At 40.4% G+C, this 26,014-nt stretch overlaps 2 protein-coding genes and 1 long non-coding RNA gene across 6 annotated transcripts in view; 2 read left to right on the top strand and 1 right to left on the bottom strand.

The window, feature by feature from the left end:
- LOC140186857 (G2 and S phase-expressed protein 1-like) overlaps positions 1-22,751 on the top strand; it is a 25,599-nt gene extending 2,848 nt beyond the window's left edge. For both annotated transcript variants that reach the window (XM_072241529.1, XM_072241531.1), the window contains exons 3-11: positions 888-945; positions 3,934-4,552; positions 7,614-7,761; positions 14,580-14,927; positions 15,535-15,604; positions 17,651-17,902; positions 18,352-18,523; positions 18,747-18,860; positions 22,421-22,751. In XM_072241529.1, the coding sequence (XP_072097630.1) occupies positions 888-945; positions 3,934-4,552; positions 7,614-7,761; positions 14,580-14,927; positions 15,535-15,604; positions 17,651-17,902; positions 18,352-18,523; positions 18,747-18,860; positions 22,421-22,507 (1,868 nt within the window). In that variant the 3' untranslated portion in view covers positions 22,508-22,751. The remainder of the gene's footprint in view (positions 1-887; positions 946-3,933; positions 4,553-7,613; positions 7,762-14,579; positions 14,928-15,534; positions 15,605-17,650; positions 17,903-18,351; positions 18,524-18,746; positions 18,861-22,420) is intronic.
- LOC140186859 (uncharacterized) lies at positions 18,305-25,611 on the bottom strand. The gene is made up of 3 exons (XR_011882954.1): positions 25,331-25,611; positions 18,671-18,819; positions 18,305-18,455 (listed from the first exon to the last, which is right to left on the bottom strand). It is a non-coding gene; the product is annotated as an uncharacterized lncRNA (long non-coding RNA).
- trmu (tRNA 5-methylaminomethyl-2-thiouridylate methyltransferase) overlaps positions 25,481-26,014 on the top strand; it is a 45,539-nt gene continuing 45,005 nt past the window's right edge. For 2 of the 3 annotated variants that reach the window (XR_011882953.1, XM_072241532.1), the window contains exon 1: positions 25,482-26,014. Coding sequence is in view for 2 of the 3 variants with exons in the window: in XM_072241532.1 (XP_072097633.1) it covers positions 25,930-26,014 (85 nt within the window). In the remaining variant the exon portion in view is untranslated. The other variant, XM_072241533.1, reaches the window with a different exon arrangement.

Genomic DNA, 26,014 nt, shown 5'->3' with positions numbered 1-26,014 from the left:
CCCATGGACTTGATGCTCACCAATATGTAACAGGAATCAATAATTTGTCTTATTAGTTTGGGTAAATGAAGGGAGAATTGTGATCTGTGATCAAGCAGCATTGTTCTCTTGTTAGATCGGAATTTGTGTCCAGATTTTGAACTTAATGGGATATTTTGCTGTGGTAAGGTGCTATATAAATGTAATTTGCCATTGACTATCTTTCGTTCTTGATACAAGTCAAGGGTGGTGTAAGGTGGGGTGGGGGAGGAAGTATGCCTAATCTCCATGGATAGGAACTAAATTGTATAAAATGGGAATTTGGTTTTTTTAAGGCTATTAACCTGGGATATGAACCTAAAGCTGCTTTATTAAGTTAATTATATGGAAAAATGAGAACTCTATGGTAGGAGTTGTGGATAACTTTATAAATGTAGTTAAATGACAAAGAAATCAAGAATTAGGCATGAGTGATAGAAAATAATTTGCAGTGTGACAATGGATTAAGGAGAGGAGGAATGGGAGTAATTAGTTTGCTGCCCTGGGACGCAACATGGATCTGAAAGGCCTTCTGTTATCATTTGTTATGAAAACTGGAAACTGGTTAGTGAGTATAGAACAGGCTCTCAGATTAAGTGATTTTTAAAAGATGAAGATGTAGAGTCATATAAACAGTTAGGTATTTGAGTGTCAAGAGTTTGCCGGAAAGAAAATAGTTTGCTTTGAGGCTTTATGGCTGACTCCTTGTCTGTACATGTTAATTTAAACAATTAGTGATAAATATTGCTTTCTACTGGTGATTTATGTTGAGATTTGACATTGATTTATTTTGGAAACTCAAAGTTGTAGTTGGTGTCTGTTTGTCTTTTAATTGTTCAATGACTTCAAAATGTAACTTGTATTTTCAGACTTCAATCTTTTGTCTGAGGAGAATTCTGACTTTGACATTCTGTTATCTCCAGCAAGGTAATGTTTTTTCATTATCTTTGATTGCTTCTACTAAGACAGACAAAAAAGATGGTGACTATCTTATTCCAAAAAGCTTGATAGGATTCCATATAACTGCAGGTGATGATTGTGCTCCATTTAGTGATTCCTGAACGGTTCTCAGGTGGGGAGTAATTTTGGTGAAAAATTATAATGGTTGTGAACAGAGACTGAAGTCAAGTGCAATATTTGCAGGTTTCCAGATATAATTGAAGCATGACAAATGATGAGCAATACATCCCTTTCCACTGATGCTGCCTAACTTGATGAGGATCTTCAGCATTTTCTGTTTTCATTTCAGATAACCCACATTTGCTGTAGCTTATTTTGCCATTTCACAATATTTAAGTCTGTCTTCCTTTCAGGAAATCACAAAACTTGGATTCTTTTCTGGGAAGAAAAGAAATTTCCGAGTTCAGTAGGACAAACTGATTTTTTTTTTTCAGTAGAACCCACAATTTAAAAAAAAATAGGCTCACTTCTTTGCCTGCCAGTGTACAAAATGCCAAAATAATCCATTTTAAAGTTATGTTATTAGTCAGAGGTTAGCAATATCAACCCAAACCTCCAATTTGAATGGTCTCTTTTTAGGGAAAATTCTCATTTGAGTGTGCCTTAAGGGAAGACTGTTTGGATTGGAACGTGGGGCTAAATTAGAGCCTAGCAAAATTTGTGTTGAAGCAACACACATCAAAGTTGCTGGTGAACGCAGCAGGCCAGGCAGCATCTCTAGGAAGAGGTGCAGTTGACGTTTCAGGCCGAGACCCTTCGTCAGGCAGGACTAACTGAAGGAAGAGTGAGTAAGGGATTTGAAAGTTGGAGGGGGAGGGGGAGATCCAAAATGATAGGAGAAGACAGGAGAGGGAGGGATGGATCCAAGAGCTGGACAGGTGATAGGCAAAAGGGATAGAGAGGATCATGGGACAGGAGGTCCAGGAAGAAAGACAAAGGCGGGGCGGGGGGAACCCAGAGGATGGGCAAGGGGTATATTCAGAGGGAGAAAAAGGAGAGTGAGAGAAAGAATGTGTGTATAAAAATAAGTAACAGATGGGGTACAAGGGGGAGGTGGGGCATTAGTGGAAATTAGAGAAGTCGATGTTCATGCCATCAGGTTGGAGGCTACCCAGACGAAATATAAGGTGTTGTTCCTCCAACCTGAGTATGGCTTCATCTTTACAGTAGAGGAGGCCGTGGATAGACGTGTCAGAATGAGAATGGGATGTGGAATTAAAATGTGTGGCCACTGGGAGATCCTGCTTTCTCTGGCGAACAGAGCGTAGGTGTTCAGCAAAGCGGTCTCCCAGTCTGCGTCGGGTCTCGCCAATATATAAAAGGCCACATCGGGAGCACCGGACGCAGTATATCACCCCAGCTGACTCACAGGTGAAGTGTTGCCTCACCTGGAAGGACTGTTTGGGGCCCTGAATGATGGTAAGGGAGGAAATGTAAGGGCATGTGTAGCACTTGTTCTGCTTACATGGATAAGTGCCAGGAGGGAGATCAATGGGGAGGGATCGGGGGGACGAATGGACAAGGGAGTTGCGTAGGGAGATCTTGGAGCCTGGGTCTATAGGACACTCAAAGCTGCTGTGCAGGTTGACGGTGTTGTTAAGAAGGTGTATGGTGTGTTGGCATTCATCAACCATGGGACTGAGTTCAAGAGCTGTGAGGTAATGTTATGGCTATATAAGACCCTGGTCAGACCTCACTTTGAGTACTGTGCTCGGTTCTGGTGACCTCGCTACAGGAAGCATGTGGATAGTATGGAGAGAGTGCAGAGGAGATTTACAAGGATGTTGCCTGGATTGGAGGGAGTACCTTAAGAGAATAGGTTGAGTGAACTTGGCCTTTTCTCCTTGGAGTGATGGAGGATAAGAGGTGACCTGATAGAGGTATATGAGGTGATGAGAGGTATTGATTGTGTGGATAGTCAGAAGCTTTTTCCTAGGGCTGAAATGGCTAACACGAGGGGGCATAGTTTTAAGGTGCTTGGAAATGGGTTCTGAAGGGATGTCAGGGGTATGTTTTTCACACAGAATGGTGGGTGCGTGGAGTGCACTGCCAGCAACGGTGGTTGAGGTAGATATAATAGGGTCTTTTAAGAGCCTCTTAAAAGACCATATGGAGCTTAGAAAAATAGGGGGCTATATGCTGGGGAAATTCTAGGCAGTTTCTAGAGTCGGTTACTAGCTGGCACAATGTTGTGGGCTGAAGAACCTGTAATGTGCTATAGGTTTCTATGTTCTATGTGCTAAGCACAGAATTAGAATGGCGCTCTTTAGCACTTCATGGAAATAAGAATTGGAGAGAAGTTGTTCTGTGCCACACCTGACACCTAGTTCAAGAATAGGTTAGCAGCTGGGATATGGTCTGGAGAAGCAGAATAGAGATAAAGTTCAAAGTGCATTTAATATCATGGGTGGAGATGCATTTCTACTAAAGGAGGTGCAAGGTGCTCCTTCCCTCCACTAGCCTGCAGGTCACCCTATGGCAAGGTGTAGCACCTGTTTAACCCTTCCCCACCCCATGAGTCAATTAGGGTCACGTGAAGCCATGGGAGCAGGTGGTAGATGGTCGCATCAGCAGCTGGTGCACATCACAAGTTCTAGTTATGCAACCACTGATGCCAGGGAGACAATTTCTGAAGAGTATAATGGCTGGAATCACCCATCTTGTAAAGACGATGGTAAACCACTTGTGTAGAAAAATTTGCCAAGAACAATCATAGTCACAGAAAGATCATTATCGCCCTCATCATATGACACAGCACATAATGAGCGAACATTTATTATCAAAGTATGTATACTATGTACAACCTTGAGAATAGTTTCCTTACAGAAAAGATAACTGCTCAAGTTGTGCCTAAGCAACATTTATGAGGAAGTTTAACTTTTGTGTTTCAAACAGAAGGCAATAGGCACAGGTAATAGCTTTACGGTACTAAATTGTCTTTTTTTAAATTCCTAGTGGGAAAAGTGATGAGGATGATGAAGTTTTTCTTGGACCAGTTGGACACACAGAAAAATGTATTGCTACTGGCATTGATTTAGATTGCAAGCAAGAGAAAAGTTTACAGCAGACAGACACTTTGAACTGGAGTCCTCTGAACACTGACAAGTTTATTGAGGTTTTTAGAGAAGCCAACTTGTTAGCACAACATTATGAAAATCATGCAAAGGAGAAATCTAAAGCAATGGGAAGTGAAATTATTCACAATAAAGCAGTGGAACAATTCATAGAGGAATCAAAGTTAAACTTAACCCTTCTAAAGGGTATCGCCAGCACATGTTCTCCAAGAAAAATGACCTCTATCATTCAAAATACTCCACTGAAGTCTCATCTGCCTGCAATTTGGAACAAGCATGAGGACAATTCACAAGCTTGTCTTGGCATTCCCATAAAATCACCGAAGAAAGCTGCTGTTCAAGCAACTGGCTGTTTTGTGCAGCCCCTTCAAAACTCTCTTGATTCTTCCTCCTTAAACAATCAAGAGATTACTACTTGTACTGAGACCACAAATTTCAAGGAAGCTCCAAAAGATCGACCATCAATACCTGAACCAACAAAACCCATGATGTCAGAAAAAGTAAGCCCTATTTAGTTTTCAAACTTTTCTCTATAAAATATTTATTATTATTTACAGTTAACAAGTCGGTTGGATGCATAGCTTAAAAATAGGAGTTTTCTTTAATGGTTTAGTGCATGGGAATGCAAGGCCCAGAATTAAATAAATGTTCTGCATGAACTCCAAAAATGAGCTTGTTTCTTATTCTTGTGAAGCTATTTGAAGTTAAATTTGTTATCAAAGTACATGTGTCACCCTATACACACTGAGATTAGTTTTTTTTTGCGGGCATACTCAGTAAATCCTAGAAACATAATAGAATCATGAAAGACTGCATCCAGCAGGACAAACAACCAATGTGCAAAAGATGATAAACTACGCAAATACAGAAGAGAAAAATAATAAATAAGCAACAATTATTTGGAACATGAAATGAAGAGTCCTTGAAAGTGAGTCGATAGGTTGTGGGAACAGTTCATGGTGGGGTGAGTAAAGTTATCTGCTTTAGTTTAAGAGCCTGATGGCTGAGGGATGATAACTGTTCTTGGACCTAGTGGTGAGTCCTGAGGCTTCTGTACTACCTTCCCGATAGCAGCAGTAAGAAAGCATTGCCTTGGTGGGGGGTCCCTGATGATGGATTTCAATAGTGCACGGTGTATTCCAGGCTTTAGGCCTACAACAATGAAGGGCCAATATTGGGGGAAAATGCAAGTGAAGCATTTCCCATGGACCTGGGGCATCCTCTCCTTGGTAAAGATTGTGAAATTGGGAGGTTCAGCTGGTGCAGCCTGGACAAGTAGTTTGGAGTTTGTGGCCCCTGCTTCCCATGTAGAGGGAATGGATGTTTGGCTGATGGACTGTTAATCAAGCTGGATGCTTTGACATGGATTGGCAGAGTTTTTGACACTTCACTCATCTAGGCAAGAGGAGAATCCTTTATCATGTTCCTGATGTGTGTGTGTCTTGAGTGGTTGTGTTTGAGGTTTTAGTATAATAAGCTTCTGATCTATTCTTGTAGCCATACTACACACTTCATTGATTAAACTGATTTTCTGGCCTTTTTTTTTTGGGTAACCTCCTCCCCCAACCCCACCCCTGTCCCAACCATGATATTGGTGGTGGCTCAGAGATGATAAAGCCTTTTGAATGTTAAAAATGAGTGGTTGTTCTTTCCTGCTATAGATGGAAATCCTAGCAATGCCATATCATAAGTGCAACTTGTCACTTACTGAGTTCTGAATGTTGTCCAGGTCTTGCTGAGGAATTGTTTATAGAATTAAACATTATACTTTTATAAGCAGGGCTCTACACTTGACATTTGATATAAGAGTGTAGTCGTTGGTGAAGAAGCTTGGGGCTGGTCACTGCATTAATCAAAATCGGGTTTAGTATCACTGGTATATGCCATGACATTTGTTAAATTTGTTAAGTTTGCAGCAGCAGTAAAATGAAATGCATGATGTGTGGAAAAAGTAAATCAATTGCTGTGTGTATATTAAAAATTGTGTGAAAACAAATAATAAACTGAGGTAGTGTTCATGGATTCAATGCCCGTTTAGGAAGAAGCTGTTCCTGGTTTGCTGAGTATGTGCCTTCAGGCTCCTGTGCCTCCTTCCTGACAATAACAATGAGAAGAGTGCATGCCCTGGGTGGTGGGGGTTCTTAATAATGGATGCTTCCTTTCTGATTCACCCCCCCCTTGAAGATGTTTCTGATATTACAGAGGCTAATATCCATGATGGAGCAGACTTTCTGTAGCTTCTTTCAATCCTGTGTGGTAGCCTCCCCTCCATCAGCCAGTGATGCAAACTGTCAGAATGCTCTCCAGTACATCTGTAGAGTGGCAAGCCGAATCCCCTCAAACTCATAATGGAATATAGTCACTGTCTTGCAGGCTTTGTAGCTGCATCAATATGTTGGGAGCAGGTTAAATCCTCAGGAACTAGAAATTACTCTCTCTCTCCGCTTCTGATTCCTCTGAAGATTGCTTCGTATTCCCTCATCCTACCCTTCGTGAAGTCCAACAATGGTTGTATTGTCAGCTAATTCTTACATGGCATTTGAGCTATGCCTAGCCACACAGCCATGGGTATAGAGAGAGTTGAGCAGTGGGCTAAGCACACACCTCTGAGGTGCACCAGTGTTGATAGTCAGTGAGGAGGAGATATTAGACCAACCTGCACAGATTGTGGTTTTCTGGTTAGAAAGTAAAGGATCCAATTCCTGAGGGAGGTACAGAGCAAATCTGACAATTGTATCCATTTTCTATGTGCAAGGTATGACTCCAACCACTAGATTGTTTTCCATTTAATGCCCATTGACTTCAGCTTTTGACAGCACAGCAGCAAGCTGCTCTGATAATGTTGGTTAAGGATTGTCATGTTTATCCAGCCTCTAGAATTGGGTTGATCAGTCCATCACTTGGATGAGGAGTTTGACGCTTAGAGCTTAATCATGGGCATCAATGAGCAGCTAATACTGCTTAGATTATTGATGAACCTTCTACCAGTGAGATTTGTCCTACTTTTTGTGAACTGGATAACCTGGGATTTCCTCATTGTAGATCCTTGCTCCTCTTGAAAGCATGAGTCCTCTAGCAACCTGAATGCTATTTCCAGTAACGGCAGTAGTCCCAGATGTCAATGGCACAGAACTTTTATTTGTGCCTTTAAGCTGTTTAAAAAGTCTCATTTTATGTTGTAGACTTTTAAATCTGCCTGTCAGACCCATATAATATGCAAACCCACGCTGACAGAGAACGATATTGAAATTGTACAATCGTACTGATGGCTTAGTCTGCCTTTGTTAGCAAGTGTGATATTTGCAATGTTGCAGAGCAATGATGTACACTTAGCAATTCGGTTGAGCTGCTTCAGAGGTCTATACAGCTGGGAAGATATTGAAGACGAGCACAGTGGAGTTCTTTGGAATAGGTTACTAATCATTCCCCCCCTCTCTCTCCCCCCCCCCCCCCCCTGATTGTTAGTTACTGAAGATCAGGCAGCTCAGTGGAAACAGTAGTTTGAGAAAACCTTTTGTAATGCATGCATCTGAGGCAAGTAAAATTATATTTTTATTGCAGATCTGTCCACCTAAACCACTCGAGTCTAAAGCTTCAGGTTCCATGAGGAAGAGCGATGTTCCTTCAGTAGGAAAGCCTCTCAATCGTATTTCATCATCTGCATCCAGTATCCATTCCAGTCTTCGCACTTCCCCATCTGTTGGCCGATGTAAGTTAAATTTTCAATTTTACAAGTTAGTGTTTTTCACTTAAACTTGTGCTATGCAATCTCTCCCTGTTAGTTTCTTAATTTAATATTACTTCTGCTTTACTGTGTCATTTTGTGTAAGCACAGGAATCTAAAGTTATGTACAAGGGTGAGGATGAGTTAACTATTGCATTGAGGCTTTCTTCCAATTGTCACTATAAACACTCATAATGAAAAGTTTCTTTTTTGATGTTCTGCCTTGATTTTAAAACTAAAGCCCTTGTAGGGTCTCTGCCATAGGGAAAGGAATTGCTGGTTTGTTTGTTTTTTTTTGACTAGGGTTAGGGACATAGCTTTCCACAGATAAAAAGAAACTCCGATACCACTAGTGTGCCTGGCAACAGAACTGAGGTTATGTTGACCTTCAGCAGTCAATCCCTTTAAGGATATAACAATTTCAATGTAAATTTCACTTGTCATAACAAACATAAGCAATCTCGCAGCAAACCTACTCCTAGCACAGTGGTGTGGTGATTAGCACAATGCTTTACAGTGTCAGTGACCCGGGTTCCATTCCTGGCACTGCCTGCAACAAGTTTGTAAGTTCTCCCTGTGACCGCATAGGTTTCATCCCACAGTCCAAAGACCTACCTGTTGGTAGGCTAACTGGTCATTGTAAATTTCTGGTGATCAGATTGGGTTAAATCAAGGGTTTCTCAGTGGCATGGCTCGAGGGGCTGGAGAGGTTTGTTCTGCACTGTATCTCAATTAATGGGGGAAAAAAATTCCTGACCCACATTCCAAATCCCAGTCACTCACCTGACCACTCACAGCACAAGACATCAAATGCAATCCATCTCAAGGCAAAAAAGATTCAACAAATACAATTATGGTGCAATATGCTATATTTTGGCCAAACACTTTGAAGTAGTTGGTTGATCTCACAAGTATATGGGTTAATGGATAATAAGAATTTAGTGTACTGAAACTTGATTTAGGATTTTAATAACATTTAATTGTTTGAGTAAACTTTTGAATTTTACTAATGGAGACTAAAACTATTGAAAAAGGAGGAATTTTTCTTGTTCCATTCTCTCAAATCACAGCATAATAATAATGATGAATCTTTAGGCAGATTATAGCCATGCTTCTAGGAGGGGTGATTGATAAGTTCATGGCCTAAGGTAGAAGGAGTCAATTTTACAAAACCTAGCACATTTATTTTTCGACATAGTTCCCTCCTACATTTACACACTTGGTCCAGTGGCCGTGGAGCATATGAATCTTGGATCTCCAGAAAGTGTCCACAGCAGGGGTGATAAGTTCGTAGCCTAGGAGATGAGTTATACAGCTGTCGTTATATGCACATGCAGGTCAACTCTTTGAGTGATTTTGCAGAAGTTTGAAGTTAATCCATCAGGGGTGATTGATAAATTCATGGCCTAAGGTAGAAGGAGATGAGTTATTAACTTCAAACTTTCTGCATAATCACTTAAAGAGTTGACCTGCATGTGCATGTAACGAGAGCTGTATAACTCATCTCCTTCTACCCTAGGCCACAAACTTATCAATCACCCATCTGGGGACACTTTCTGGAGGTCCAAGTTCCGTATGCTCCACAACCGCCAGACTAAGTGTGTAAATGTAGGAGGGAACTATGTTGAAAAATAAATGTGCTAGGTTTTCTAAAATTGACTCCTCTTACCTTAGGCCACTAACATATCAATCACTCCTCGTATTTTGTCTCCTGGAAATCAATACCTCAATATCTATTTGCCACCTTATGTCCAAACGAATGTTGGTAACTTGGTACAGATTAATAATGGCAAATTGTGAAAATCGTTCCTGTGGTTTCCTTCATTAAGATGCACTGGTACTCCACTTATTGCTAGAATTTAGAATTTATTTAAAATCTTTCATCCATCCCACAATATGAGGGAGTAAAATTCTTTGCGTTATAACTCCATTGCAATGTACAGACATGTGATTTTAAAAGTCTAATAGCTTGTAGAAAGAAGCTGTCCTGGCTTAATGCTGTGGTAGCATTTGCCAGGTGGAAGCAGCTGATAGTTTATGGTTGGGATGACTGGTGTCCCCGATGATCTTCTAGACCTTTCTGCACCTGCTGCTATAAATATCCTCAATGGAGGCAAGTTCACATCCACAGATGTGCTGCACTGTCCATGCCATTCCCTGCAGTGCCCAGCGATCAAGGTTGGTGCAGTTCCCATACCAGGCAGTGATACAGCCAGTCAGTACGCTCTAATGGTTCCCCTGTAGAAGGTCTTGAGGATTTTTTGGGGGGGGGGGCATGCCAAACTTCAGTTGCCTGAGGTGGAAGAGGTGCTGTGCTTTTTTTTTTTTTTTTTTTTGCCACAAAGTGGATGTGTACAGTCTGGGGTCAGATCATTGGTGACATGTATACTGAGGAACTTGAAACTATCCACCCTCTCAACTGCAGACCCATTGATGTTCATCGGGCAGAGCCTGTCTCCATTCCTCCTGTAATCCACAATCAGCCCTTTTGTTTTTTGGACATTGAGGGAGAGGTTGTTATCCTGGCACCACTGTGTCAGGGTGTCAACCTCTCCTCTGTAGGCTGTCTCATTGCTGCTAGAAATGAGGCTGAACAAAGTTGTGTCAGCTGTGAATTTGATCAGCAGATTGGAGCTGTGTGTGGAAGTACAGTTGTCAGTGTAAAGGGGGTAGAGAAGGGGACTTGAAACACAACCCTGGGGGCACTTGTGTTGAGGGGCAAGGGTGAGGGAGCCCATCCTTGCCATCTGTCAGCAATCCGATGAGTCTAGGATCCAGCTGCACAAGATGGGGTGTAAGCCATGTAGAACAATGCTGCTTTTGATACTCCTGTCTGATTGTTCACCTTGGAGGGTTCAGTGATATCTGTAACCTCTTGCTTTAGCAGTCTGAGGTACCCAACTGCTTCAAGCAGGCTTTAATTGTACACATATGGTAACACACTTCCATTGAAGTGCTTTTGAGAGGTTGGTGATGAAACGCTTCAATTCCTGCCTGAGAAGTGACTTGGATCCACACCAATTTGCGTACCGTCACAGCAAGTCAACAGCAGATGGCATTTCATTGGTTCTTCACTCAACCCTGGAGCATCTGAAAAGCAAATGCATTCATTAGGATGCCCATTATTGAATACAGCTTGGCATTCAGAATCAAAATCACTTTATTGCCAGTATGTGAAACATGCCAGAATTGATTATGGTTCGGTGCCAAGCATAAAACACAGGACAATGCCATAACTAACAACACACCAACAACTGACAGTTTACAGGACAGCAGTGCAAACAGCCATGAGCAATCAACAATTAGCGGAGCGGTTACATGCGCAAATGTCAATAGTCAAGCAAATACGAACAGACTAAATAATTATCAACAGAACAGAGATCAGGAAAGACCATTTAATGGATGTTGTGCAGGGACTATTGAGGTATTACACTTGAGTGAGTTTTGTTGAGAAGCTGATTAGCTACAGGAAAGATGCTTCAGAGATGACATTTGGTCCTGGTGGTGATGGGCTTTTAGCATCTCCCTGATGGCAATTTGGTGAAGAGGTGACTGCAAAGGTGGGTGGAGTTGGCAATAATTTTTTCAGCTCTTTTCACACTGGCCAACGAGTAAGTCTTTTAATGTCAGTAGCTGACAGCCAATGATCTTTGAGTGGACCACTTGCTATAACTTGGATTTGGAGAGGGAGGAGGTGGCGCGAAACCAAATACCATCATCACCTCACAACTAATCAATAAGTTTCAAGACCCAGGCTTCAATACCTCATTGTGCAATTGGATCCTTGGTTTCTTCACTTTTAGACCACAGTCAGTTAGGATTAGCAACAACATCTCCTCCGCAATCTCCATCAGCACAGATGTACCACAAGGCTGCATGCTTAGTCCAATGTTCTACTTGCTTTACACTTATGACTGAGGGTAAGCACAGCCCCCGTACCATATTTCAGTTTGTTGATGACACCACTGTTGTAGGCCGAATCAAAACTGGTGATGAATCAGCATATTGGAGGGAGATTGGAAAAATCTGGCTGAGTGGTGCCACAAGAACAACCTCGTACTCAATGTCAGCAAGACCAAGGAGCTGATTATTGACTTCATGAGGAGGAAACCAGATGTCCATGAGCCAACCCTCATTGGGGGAAATCAGTGTTTAAGAGGTTCAGCAACTAAATTCTTTGGTGTCCTCATTTCAGAGGATCTGTCCTGAATCCAGTACACAAGTGCAATTACAAAGATAGCATGGCAGTGCCTCTACTTTCTTGGTTTGTTAAGTATAGGTGTGTCATCTAAAACTTGACAAGCTTATAAAGATGTATGGTACAGAGTATATTGACTGGTTGCATTGTGGCCTGGTATGGTATGGAAAATTCTACAAAATGAAGTGAATTCACCCTAGTACAACACAGGTAAAGCCCTCTCCACCACTGAGCACATCTACATGGAACACTGTCATAACAAAGTGGCATCCATCATCAAGGCCCCCCACCCCCCAAGCTACTGCCTTCAGGAAGGAGGTACATGAGGCTCAGGGACAGTTATTACCTCTCAACCATTAGGCTCTTGAATCAGAAGGGATAATTTCACTTGCCCCATTGGTAAACTGTTCTCGCAAGCTATGGACTCACTTTCATTGACACTTAATATTCTTGGTATTTATTGCTTATTTATTATTTTTTGCGTTTGTATTTGTACAGTTTGTCCTTTGCACAGTGACTGTTCGCATGGGTGCGGTTTTTCATTGATTCTATTATGTTTTTTGGATTTATTAAGTATGCCCGCAAGAAAATGTATCTCAGGATTGCAGTTGGTGTACTTTGGTAATGAATTTACTTTGGGTTAGGTGAATGACCACAGAATTATAATTGACCTGGGTCAGTTACGGGTCGCTGAATTCTTTTGTTCCTTCTCCAGGAACTTCTCCAGCTTGTAGCACTGAAATGGGGAATCTTCTGTTGGGCAGACTATTGATCCTTATTCTCCTTGTCCCTGGATTGGGGCCCTCCCTTACAATAGTTTGTTTCCGAGCTCTCACTTCTAATTTTTTTTATTCTTTTTCCTCTTTATTTCTACTCTGTTATACTTCAGTTTCATTTGTCATGATGGATCCAGCTGGCTTGTGTCAATCTTTCATTGACTGACCCAAGGCTACAGGTAGCATGACCTCATTGCTCTTCTCCCAAATGGATGTCATTCCTTTTTGTTTTTGTGAATTAGGCTATTTCTAGTCAGTTATAGCCAGTTCAAGTCATACACTGGGATTGGGTTATTACAGTTTTTGGGTTATTCTTATAACTTCTGTTAATTCTGCATTGTTGAAGTGTTCCATAAATAACTTCTGTTGGAAATTATTTCTATTTAGAAGATCATTGGTGGAGTCTTCATTATGTCCACTTTTGATTACTTTAGTCTAGCAAGAATTAGTTCAGAAAACCAGTTCGAAATGGTGGTCACAAGAAGAATCACTCAAATATCAGCCTTCACTTTTCTCACCACATGGTAAAAACAAAGACATTGTTTTGTGCCTTGTCTATTGTCTTTGTTCCAGCTAACTGTTCTGCAGTTTAAAAAAATTTTGGGCCAATAAAACAATGTTAAGTACTTGCTCTCAAGCTTTTCCTAACCACTCAGATTTTTTTTATATGAAGTCCCAGAACCTGTTGCAAATACCTACTCCCTGGTGCTCTCCTGGTAATGAATTGCTTAACAACTACTGCCTGTGAGAATTGGTGTTGAGTGAACATCTCTTGTCCCAACAAGAGGACCTATTTATTTGCATTTTAATATTTGTAAACAAGGAAACTGAAACTTAACTGTTGGATTATTTTCTTGTTTCTTAATAGTTCTAAAAGCTACATATCAAACTGTCATTTTCTGTAACAGCATTGTGGTTGAATGCTTTGCACTTTAAAAGTTCAAAGTAAAATTTATTATTAGAGTACACGCATTTCACCACATATAACCCTAAGATTTTTCACAGGCATACTTGGCAAATCTATAGAGCAATAACTGCAACCATCAGGAACTGTTAACTATAAACTGTGCAAATGCAGATATAAAATAGCAATAAATAACTAGCATGAAATAACAATAAAAGAGTCCTTAAACCAGTGTAACTGTCCCCTTTTGTTCAAGAGCCTGATGGTTGAGGGGTAGTAGCTATTCTTGAACCTGGTGGTGCAAGTCCTGAGACATTTCTACCTTACGGCATCAGCGACAAAAGATCATGGCCTGGGAGGTGAGGATCTTTGGGTGCTGCTTTTTTATGGCAGCATTTCATGTAGATGTGCTCAATGGTTGGGAGGATTTTACCTGTGATGTACTGGACCAAATCCACTACCTTTTGTAGTATTTTCCACTCAAAGGCATTGGTGTTCTCTTACCAGGCCATAGGGCAGCCAATCAGCACTTTACACCACACATCTGTAGAAGTTTGCAAAGCTTTTTTGACGACATGTTGAAAATTTCCAGACTCCTGAGAAGGTAGAAGTGCTGTTGTGCTTTACTTGCAATTGTATGATTGGTCAGGACAGGTTTTCTGAGATAGTGACCCCCAGAAATTTAAAGTTACTGACCCTCTCCACCTCTGATCCTCTGATTACTGGCTCATGGACCTCTGGTTCCATCAGTTCTAAAAAGACTCCTGTTCCTGAAATGTTAATGCTTCTCTTTGTGCAGATGCTGCCAAATCTGAGTGTTTGCAGTATTTTCTCTCTGTATTGCATTTACAGTAAATTGCTTTTCTGCAAAATATAAGTAGTTATTTGTAGGTTTAAAATACTACTCTTGCATTTTCTTTTGCAGCATTGTCTCTAAACTTGCCCTTGAAAACATCAAAACTGCCAGCCCCAAAAAACAGCAGAATTGCTGTACCAAAAAGCAAGCTATCGAATTCTACATGTGTAACCAATGCTCAAAGCACCAAATTAATAAAACCACCAAATATTTCTAAACTCTCCACACCTGGAAAAGTGAATCGGCAAGGACCAGGAACACAGACTGTACCTTGTCGAGAAAGCTTGCAGAGAATTGGCTCAACAGCTAGTAAGAAGTCTGATGTACCAGTAAAGTTGAGCAAAGCTGAAAATGTGCCTGGACAAGATCAATGCTCAAAGGCTAAGCCATTTTCACAGCCTCTGCAGAAGACCAGTGGTAAATATAAACTATTGTCTGAAATAGTTACATCTTGCTAGCTTATTAATATGCTCTTGTGTACCTTTGTGGCTGCTTTTTCATTCTCAACTGTATTGAATATTTGGGCATCACAAGTAGATGTCACTGCTTTGATGTTGTGCACTGTTGGAAATACAAATGATTGAGTGAAAAATTCAAATGGTGGGAATGAAATGAGAAGAATGATCCCTCTCCTTACTCTTTTGAACTTGCTAAAATAGACTTTTTTTGCTTGATTAGTATTTGATTTGCATCTGAATGCTGCAGCTTGTGCTTTCTGATAGAGGGCTTAAGAATTTTGCACTTGCGTATTATAATGGGCAATCAAAAGAGGCAAAAGTAGATCTGTACTGTCAGATTTGAGATCTTTTTCATGGGAAAATGGACCTCAAAGGAAATCTATTTTGGTACAAGTCATGGGTATGCAGAATTAGGAAAATTTGCATTTTTTTTAAACTTGTGGATGTTGGCTTTTGTATAATTAAAATTATAAAGCTGTTTGTGTATTCTGGAGTTTAAAAAAAAAATTCAGTGTTATTCACGAGCTGAACCAACTGTTTTACATTTTTAAAATTTGATCTGCAAGTACCATCACCTGGAACAAGATCAAAAATAACTGAACTGAAGAAGACATCAGTGTTCCATGAATTTGAAAGGTAATTGCATCCTGTTGCGTTAACAGTAGGCTACTAATGCAAGCATGTTATACAGATTAAAGATTTGTGAATGTTGTGTATTTAAATGTTTTTTTCCTGGAAGTCAGTCAGTCATTACATTGCCATTGGATAAAACAACTTGTGGCTTTGCACCCAAGCTCAGCCTTGTTTTTCCACAATGAATATTAGTGCTCTTGCAACACAAGTTTCGCATAGCAATCAAGCCATTTGTTTGTTTTATTTGTGTGTCTGGAGTAGGGTTGGGCTGTTCCTCCCTCCTGTGACCTAGTTTGGGGAAAGATGCTTAAATGAACAATGATGGTGATAAATTGATACCAGAGCACCTAAGTAGAAATTGCCCATGTCCATTCTGCTTGATGCTGCCACAATGGTTATTAGCAATGTACAGCGTGGGGATGGGGCCTCTGATCCCATTTAGTTTTTGGCTTTATCTTTTGTATTAGTTGACTATTAAATTCACATTGTTTACATTGTAAAATCACCTTTAAGCTTCTCAAAATACATTGAGAAGCTATTGATCCTTCCAATCTCTGTCTTGCCAGTCTGTATTGCTGCCATTCAAATCTATGGCTGTGACTTTGCTCCTGTCAAAATAACCCTAACTTCTCACATGGCAATATGAGATCTGACTGTTGCATTATGCCCCTTGACCTCTACAGTGATTGGATAAAAATGTGGATCTCAAAGGTGCATTTATTCAATTGTGTTTCCTATACTTGAATTCGATGTCAGATTATACCCAGAGCTGTTTCAGCAATGGGGTCTGTACCCTCTGCTGTTATCTCCATCTGAGGGTCTTTTACTTTTTCACTTTGACATTGATCAATGATTATATTGGAAAACATGATGTCTCCTGATGGCATCCTCTGCATCTGCTTCAGCACTTGAATCTGCACATGAGTCCTGTCAGGTGTTCATTCCCAGGTGAGTTGCTTTTTGTTCCAAGCATTTTGAGGGGTGAGGGTTGAATCAAAATCCATTTTCCTGCATCTCTGCTCTAATAAACTGTTGGTAGGTCCCATTCCTTTTTTGCATGTTCTCATGGCAATGCCTCCCTGTTCTGGAATACCGACCTGATTTGCTTTCATCCGTTTGAATGCAGCTTAAACCTTTTGGCATTCCTTTTACATCAGTTCCACAATGAAATAATTCAACACACTACTACCTGTCTGTTGCCTTTCTCCTTTCATAGATGCCTAGCTCAAAGTCACTTCAATTCCACACAAAAATGCCACTTTCCCATTATTTCCTTTGCTGATTTAATTGGTTTTGGATTAACCAATATCCCTTATTTTGAAAGCCTTCATTTATTTTGATATTCTTTCCTGCAATTGTATTTTCTTGCTCATGAGTTCTGCACTCTAAGGCAATCCGTTGAGTAGTTTTAAAGGAGCCATGTATCTGTTCTGTCTGTATTTTGTCTTGTGCATTTAGTAGGGATAATTTGCCAAGTGGGTTGGAGTGTTGTAGAAGCGGAGAGTATAGCTATGTATTTGTGCTTTGTTTTTAGTTCAATTTTCAATCTGTTTGGAATTAGAGGCAATCAAGCATACTATTTTCATATATTTTTTGACTGCTTCACTTCATTTCAGACCCCTCTCCCCGTGCTCAGTCTCTGAGCCTGTTGCATGTCACTGCATTCTTGCAGATGTTAACCTGTAGCCCCTTAGCTTTTGCACCCTGCAGCCTACACATTTGTAGCCAATGTATCAATTGCAACTTTGTCCCTATCTATATATTTGAAGGAACATTCCATAAGGCTGTCAACTCAATTATAGAAACTAAGTTCAAGAAGTGTTTTCTTGTATAGCATATTCTGCGGCTGCAATTTTACAAATGTGACTTTTTTAAAAAGAAAAACTACAATCACTTTTAAATGATTTTTTTTGTTCAGTTTTCCCCCTTTTGATTGAGGTTGTAGAAATGTTTGCCATGTTCCTAAGGTGCCAACAGATGTTAAAGTTTGCATTAGGATGGTTCCTTTTTAGTTTATAGCCTGCTAATTTCATGTTGAATCTTTTTCAGTGGCATAGCAGCTGGTACTCCAAATAAAGCTCTGGCTAGAGGAATGCTGCAAACACCTAATGTGCCAAAGAGAAGAGTTTCAATGACACCTGGCACAAGGCCATTATCTGGTTTACCCACACCACAGAGCCGTCGGTTGTCAAGTATTCCAGCATTCACTCCTCGCACGCAACCAAGGCTTGGGTCGTTATCTCGGCAAGTCACGTCTAAGCGAAATCGTAGTATGTCTGCCAGTGGTGCAGTTTTGGAAAGGTGAGTAAAGTAAAATAGAAATTGTAATGCTTAGGCTGTGTGGAAGATAGTTGCCTTTTAAAAATTCTTTTAAATTTAAAAATGCCTATGGATTGAATGTTAAACCCTGGTAGAAAATATTATGTAAAAATGTTGATAGTAAAGGGAAGAATTCTATTTTATGTTTTAGTTCCTCTAGACTGGTCATGCCTTTTACTAGCAAGTATTTCTCTGGGCACAAAGCCATATCTGTTGTTTTATAATGCATTTAAAATACATGAAATCTGAATGATCAACTATGGAGAAGTTTGAGATTCGACCTCTGTTTTGTTCATTGAGAAATGCATTGATTGTGATTAATTGGACATGGATACATCCTCCAACTAAACATTTCTAAGTATAGTAATGCTGGAAATTCAGAATACTTGGACATTTTTTCAACTTGTCAACATTTTTCTTTCCTCTTCCAGAAGTAAGCAAAAACCGTCCGAGAAGCCTGAGGTCCTCTGTTCACCTAATTCCTCTGGAGATGAGATGTCTGCTCCTCTGGTTCCTGGCATTCTGGATTTCTCCCCTGATAAACCACAGACCACATGCAAAGACAAAGCCAAAGAACACGTATTTGAAATTCCAGGCAAAGAGGTAGATATACATATTAACTGCAACAACAGTTTGTAATCCAGTTTTAACAACAAAGATTTAAAAAAAAAAACAAAATACTTTTAATAGCCCTTTTTGAATGATTCTATTTTTTATTCTTAATAAATGGAACAATCTGCAACTGCTTACCAGGCCTATTGAAATAATTCATCAAGCAGAGCATTTTCATGTTTTATTTTCATCTGTTATTATTTTCTCACTTTAGAATCTTCTGGTTGAAATTAATACAAAAATTAGGCCAATTGAAGATCGTCCGCTAATTGATCTGTCCAACACTCCTGATCAAAAAAGAATTGTACCAGTTAAAGTTCTTGAACCAGTAAGTTATTTTTGTTCTGACTATCTTGTATGAACTTGGCATTGTTGCAAGTTTATCATTTAGTGTGCCCAATACTCGTCCATAGACTTCTAGGTATTAGCAACACAATTCTATGCAATATGCTTTTTGTTTAGTTCTTTTAAACACTCATTTGAGTTGATGAAATTTGAATAATATTTTAATTTCTCTTAAAATTGAAGGATTCAGGACTGGATCTATTTGTTTAGTGCAGAAAAAGAATTTACTTCAGTCGTTTACTAAAAACCTGAAAATAATGAGAGGTTGTAACTTAAGTATTCTTATTGGGGGGGGGAACAGTGTAATTAAGGTAGAAGATTTGAGTGAGGGTTTTAATATTTCTAATTCCCCTAATATAAATATCAAAATGTATGTTTGTATTTTGCCTTTGACGGACTAGTAACAAAGCTGTTGTTAGATCCTGGTGCTTTTGCAATCCTAAGGTAGGGTTCGTCCATCGTCATCGATGAAGAATCCAAAGGTTCTCTGGAAGTTAAGAATGAGACAGAACTTGTTGCTTACAATCATTTTATTAAGTGTTACAAGAGCAAAGAGGAAGAAGCATGGTGAGAGATGAAGAAAAGGGTGAGACTAAAAGCAGTGTGGTGTTCTTGCATGAGGCTACTGATAGCAGAAAATTCTATAGATAAGGGTTGACCAGTAAGATAGCCTGATTCAAATAATGATACCCGCCACTGAAACAGTTTCTAGAAAAAGGCAGCTGCAGCTCAATTGATGGAAAATTCACTAAATCTTATGGTATACGTGATTGTATGAAAATGCAAAAAAAACATGAAGTTAAACTACAAGTAAAAGTAACAATTCCACATTCCAATCCATCATTATTAAAAATCTCTGGTGCATGTTTTGTAACTCCTCACAATCCTTGCCTCCGCACCCCCCCCCCGGGCAAAATCGTGTTAACTTTGCCTGATTACTTCATCTTTTTTCTATATTCCCTGCAATAATGCCTATACAAATGTATATGGGGGATGTTCAGCTATTGGGCCTTGGTTTTCTGCAATGCATTTCCTTCCCTTTAGAAAATAGTAAATGTAATTTGTTCAGTCTAAAGCAGGGGTTCTGAACTTTTTGTACTATGGACCTCTACAATTAATTAAGGGGTCCATGGACTCCGGGTTGGGAACCCCTGGTCTAAGGGACCTTCCATAAATCCACAGAATTTTAGAAAATTAAAGCCAAAGCATGGTTTAACATAATTTTGCCAGCCAGCCTTTAAAGTCATGTGGTGAACTTCATTAGGACGCTAAGATGTATTAATCTATGGCTCCAATCATTTGCTCCATACCCATTTTCCTGAGTTGTTCTACATTCCAATTCCTGATTTGAAAGTAATTTATAGGATGTTTTAATGAAGACTGACCCAAATGCCTGTTTAATTCATCTGCTTTCTCTTTCTATTCCTATTTCCAGCAAGCTTTATTCCTTGTTCTATTCTTCCTTTGATCTTTCCATTTTCTTTTTTAATATTGTGTAACTTATCAGTCTAACAGTTTTGACAATACAAAAGGAAGGATTGGGTATTAAAGAGGACAACTGGTTGACAATGAGCATTGGAATAGTTGCGAAAGGCAACACATCAAAAAAGTGGAAATACCCTAGTTCAAGACAGTCAATTTCAATGTTTCTAACTCGCCTGTATTCTAAATTTCTTTTCATAATCAGTGATGTCCATGAAAGCAACAGATGTCCATCAGCAGTCTTTCAAGATTAGGATTGCTTGGTTTGGACTCAATTATTTTTTCCTTTGGGTTGCAGTACAACTTAAGTGGCTCTTTTAGCAGAAGAGTTGAAGGGAGATTATTAACGAATCTTGGAAAGTAACAAGCAAGTTCGGATGAACATTTACCTCTAAGTGGGGGGTGGGGGAGCATGATATAAAAATAAGCAGATCTGCTAACCTTTACAAATAACTGGTTAGTTCTTGGGAGTATTCAATATAACTTTGATCTCCAGACCTTTGGGAAGGATGTCATGATCTTGGAGAAGAGGTCTCAAGGTTAAGTGGTGACCTTGGAACAGTTGTAATTGAATTAGTTGGTTAAGTAGAGGATGAGTAGACATCTTCAAAATTTGAGTTTTGAAGGAATCTTTGGACACGGAGCTTGGGATAAAATGATGCAACGGACTTTTAACATTGTAAACCACGAGTTGTTATGTCTTCCCTCTTGCTGTGAAACGGAGATACCTCTTTCTCCCTTATTAGAGAGAGAGCCTGTGGTATGTCAAATACCAGGTGAACATGTACTCTTTGGGGTACTGTAAGTCTGTTGCTTTGCTGCATGCTTGAGTGCTCGGTGGTGGGTACTGATGCTTTATTTTTGCTGGTGGGGGGAGGGGGATCATTGCTTGCTGCTGCTTGCAGGAGGGAGGGAAGCTGGGGAGACTTTGAGGTTCTAGCATTTAACTGTAATTCTTTGTGGGCACTTTTCATGAATGGTTGCGAAGAAAAAAATTTCAGGATGTATATTTTACATTTCTCTGACATTAAATGTACCTTTGAAACAAATGGGGGTGAAACTATTTTCTGTCAGGTAGGTAAATAAAGGGGTTAATTGGCATGCTTTCCACCACCCTTAATATTTCAATTGCCATTATATTGAACTACAGAACATTCTGCATTGATGTTGGGTGACAGGGTAGCATAGCCGTTGGCATAACACTATTACAACACAAGCAACCAGATTCAATTCTACATCTGTCTGTAAGGAACATACAAAATGCTGGAGGAACTCAGCAGGTCAGGCAGCATTTATGGAAAAGAGTAAATGGTTGACGATTTGTATGTCCTCCCTGTGACTGAGTGGTTTCCTCCAGGTACTGTGATTTGCTCCCACATTCCAAATACTTGTGGGTTAGTAGGTTAATTGGTCAATTGGGCACTGTGTTCTCATTGGGCCAGAAGGGTGTGCTGTATTTCAAATAAATGAAGTAAGTTGTGTCCAGGCTACAGAGACACCAATGAGAAGGATGCAGACTCAGGGCACATGGGGAGACTTTCCACCTGCAGGTGTCACTACAGTGTCACAATATCCAGGCAGGGAGGACTTGCTGATCCTTCATGGTCACTGGCATGAATCCCAGAACTTCTACGCACAGCACTGTGGGAGTAACAAGAAGAGACAGACTGTAGCTATTCAAAGAGATGCTCTCTCACCACCACCTCAAAGGCAATTAGGATGAACAGTTAATGGCCTTCCTAGTGATACACATATTCTGGATAAACTAATTGACAAAGCAAACACTTGGGGGTGGGGGGGGGGAGGAAATGGGAATTATTTTCCCACATAAGAGTTAGAACTTGCAATAAGGTAGCTGTCTGGGTGGTGAAAACAGGATTTGCTATAGATTATTAGCAGGCAACAATTTGAAGGGACCTAATTTGAAGAGTAAATGGAAATGGGGATATCTTGTCTGCAAGCAGAATGGTGTAAATGAGCTCCTGTATTATAAGATTCTCTGAAGACTGTGTATCTGGATTTGCTTTGACTTTTACTAATGTTTAACATTTTCAATTTCAGCTTATAGATTTCAGCTCCCCACTGATTTTGTTGAGTCCAGTGGACAAAGAAAATGTGGATGTGAACTCTCCTTTGCTGAAGTTTTGAAAAAGTTGCTGTTCCACACTTAAAATTGCTTCTGTCTCTTCAAACTGTTTTGCTTTCTGTGAGTTTTTAATGTTGGTGTGAGGCTGCAAGTTCTTGTTTCTTTTGATGGGCTGAAATTGATGCAGTCTTTTGTACAATTGATATAAATATCTTTTTATTCACAATTTAAAATGGTTTAAATATTTAAATCCAATCTTGATGCATTTATCCTCAATAAAATTTGCCTGATTTGAAAATAATTGTTTTTAAGCATGAATAAAAGTCTAATTAAATCTGAATAAATGTGTGTGTAGTTTTTCCAGTGTGTACACTCAAACCCTACCCCCAACCCCTTGTAGGTGGTAAATTTTGGGTTTTGTTAAAATTGTTACATGGTGATCACATATCATCATAAAATTGTGACCATGAGTGGATAATGAAACGTTTTAGAAAATGGGTTGTGTGACATGGATTGTCATTTTTGAATGTGGCTTTGAAGCTCAAAGTTCAGAACAAGCCTTTTATAATGGAATCTGCAGGCAGTAGATTGGGTCAATGAGGAAGTTGTAGAATCTTCCCTGCCCAAGGCTCTGTCCTACTAAAGAGGTCAAGGTTTAAAAGCCTAATTTATACCTCAGTTTCATTGTTTTCTTGTTTTAAGTCTCTCAATGTTTTAGATTAGATGATGTTACAAGAAAGGAAGTTAAAGAATATTTCCATTGCCAATGTGTAGGGACAATGGTTTTTGATATTCTATAAATAGGAATGGAGGCTTGGTTATTCCTGGAATTGCAGTTCAAATCTTGCTATCATTAATGAAGAAATATTAATGTCTTTAAGATGGTGGAATTCTCAGTTTTGCATAGTTTTTTTGGTCTTTCAAGATGAGATTACTTGTAGGGAGGGTTACCACTAGCAATTGAAGGAACATTTAATTGAAGATCTAGTCCTTCAACAAAATGCTGGGAACTTGTCAGCCTTGCAGCATCTGAGGAAAGTGAGTCTTTAAACTGAAGTGATAATGGATTTCTTTCCACATGTGCTTCACTGACTGAGTGATTGTAAGTTTAGGCAATCAATTAAGGTTTTAATGCAGCATTACTGACATGAGTTGCATGAAGTGTTGTAGAAGGCAGGGTATTTTAATTGCATGTGTTGAGCCTTTGAAAAATATTGAACTGCTTGTTCTTTAATTAAAGAACAAGGAAATAAATTTACAAGAAATAAAAACACCGATGTTGGAAATACTTGAATGACACGCTCAATGCTGGAGGAACTTGATAGGTCAGGCAACATCTATGGAATGAATAAACAGTTGATGTTTCAGGTTGGAACCCTTCTTCAGGACTGATGGGGACAAGGTGGGGGGAAGTCAGAGTAAAAAGGTGGGGATGGGAGAGGAACGAGGATAGCTAGAAGGTGCTAGATGAAGCCAGATGGGTGGGAAAGGTCAAGGGCTGGAGAAGAATGAATCTGATAAGAGGAGTGTGAGCTATGGGGGGGGGGGAGAGAGAAGAACCCAGAAGAAGTGATAGGCAGGAGAGAAGAGGAAAAAGGTCAGTGGGGGGTTGGGGTGGATAATTGGGTTAGATAATTTGTTAGATAACTAGTTGATGTTTTTAAGTTGGTGCCCTTTAGGAATTTTTAAAAAATGGGGGGAGGAAGCAAATGTCAGGGCTAAAAGGGGCCATGAAATGCCCTTGGCAAATATGATTAAAGAGATTTCTAAGTTATTTTACATGTGTATTAGAGGTGTGTGTGTAGCCAAGCAAAGGTTGATCCATGCAAAGATCAGTGCTGAAAACTTGATCTTAATACAATTTTTATTTATTTTGTTTAGAAATAATGTAGAGTAAGCTCTTCAAGCTATGCTGCTCTAGCAGCCCCCTGCCAAACATGATTAACCTCAAGTGTGGTCGTGTGAAGGTGGAAGCCATGGGGGCCCATCAAGCTTCGGCCCAGGACAGTGGACTCTGACGAGCTGCCCTTGGCGGCCTATGCCCCATTTGGAGTGATGGGTGTAAGAAGATAATGATGGTCATTGTGATGGGCTGAAGGGCCTTTTTCTGTGCTGTATCACAGACTATAAACAAAACTCGAGCACTTTTGCCAATCACTGTTGACCCACTAGAAGTATTTTGTTACATTTAAGTTTTGTGTACATGTTGTGGCTTTTTTCGACCATTCTAATATGGTGATGCAATATTCTTTGTAGGTGATGAGATTCAGTTCTGAATTGCTCTCTGTCATGCACACCCATCTGGTTAAGACCACATAAAACAGCCTCTTACTTATCTGGTCTGTTTACTTCCCATCAGGTCAACTCCCCATATCATGCCACAACACAAAAGTAGCTATATTTCATTAGGAGTTTGGGGAGATTTGGTAAGTCACCAAAGACATTTGCAAAATTCTACTCTCATACTATGGAGATAATTCTAACTGGCTGCATCACCTTCTGGTATTGGGAGAGGGGTGGGGGGCTACTGCACAGCATCGAAAGAAGCTGCAGTAAGTTGAGAACTTAAATCACCTCCATCATGGACACTAGCCTCCAGAGCATCCAGGACATCTTCATGGAGCAATGCCTCAGAAAGGCAGCATCCATCATTATTAAGGACCCTCATCCCCCAAGTCATGCCTTGTTCTCATCAGGAAGGAGGTACAGAGGTCTAAAGGCATACACTCAACGATTCAGGAACAGCTTCTTCCCCTCTGCCATCCGATTTCTGAATGGACGTTAAACCAATGCTGTTTATTTTCCACTCACAAACGAGAGAAAATCTGCAAATGCTGGAAATCCACTACTTATTTAACTATTTAATATTTATAATATATACTTACTGAAATCCAGTGTTTTCTATTACTGTATTGCATTGTACTGCTGCCGCAAAGATAAACAATTTCACGACAAATGCCGGTGACATGAAACCTGATTCTGATTCACTTTCACCTGCGTGGCGGTCCAGTGCTGCAAATCGGATGGACTGATTGCCTCTCGTGACCCTTCACTGACTGCGGTACAAGGAGCCACGAGAGGGGATCAATACCTCCAATTTATCGATCTGATTGCTAGGGTAAATAGTTGCATGTCAAAATCATGTAGCCAGCTGCATGGTTGCAGGTGAACCTTACATTCTTCCAGCAGGTACGGACTGAGATTGCCAGGCCGTCGCACAGAGCATACACTGAGGATCCAGGGCGCTGGCTTCATAAACCCTAGGTCCCCATGGCACCGGTTCCGGGCCCCCAGAATCTGGATCATCCACTACCCCCTCGGAATGGAGCCGGTTGGAGCTTCCCCCACCGGGGCTGAGTGACAACCAGGGAGCCGGGCCCTTGTCTCCGGCTGCAGTTTTCCGGCGGACCGGTGTACAGCGGGCGCCGGGTGGTGACCCTCCCTGGGGAAGAAGCGGCGGCGTTGCCCCGGGTCAGCGTGGCGGATGAGCCGGTCGCTGCGCCGAGTCGTGTGCGCTGTGTCCGGCGGCGTGGACAGCGCCGTCGCGGCGCTCCTGCTTCGGCGGAGAG

This window comes from Mobula birostris, chromosome 23 (assembly GCF_030028105.1).
Source record: "Mobula birostris isolate sMobBir1 chromosome 23, sMobBir1.hap1, whole genome shotgun sequence".
Lineage (NCBI taxonomy): Eukaryota > Metazoa > Chordata > Chondrichthyes > Myliobatiformes > Myliobatidae > Mobula > Mobula birostris.
The sequence above is the reverse complement of the archived record's forward strand: the minus strand, read 5'-3'. Positions and strand labels throughout refer to the sequence as shown.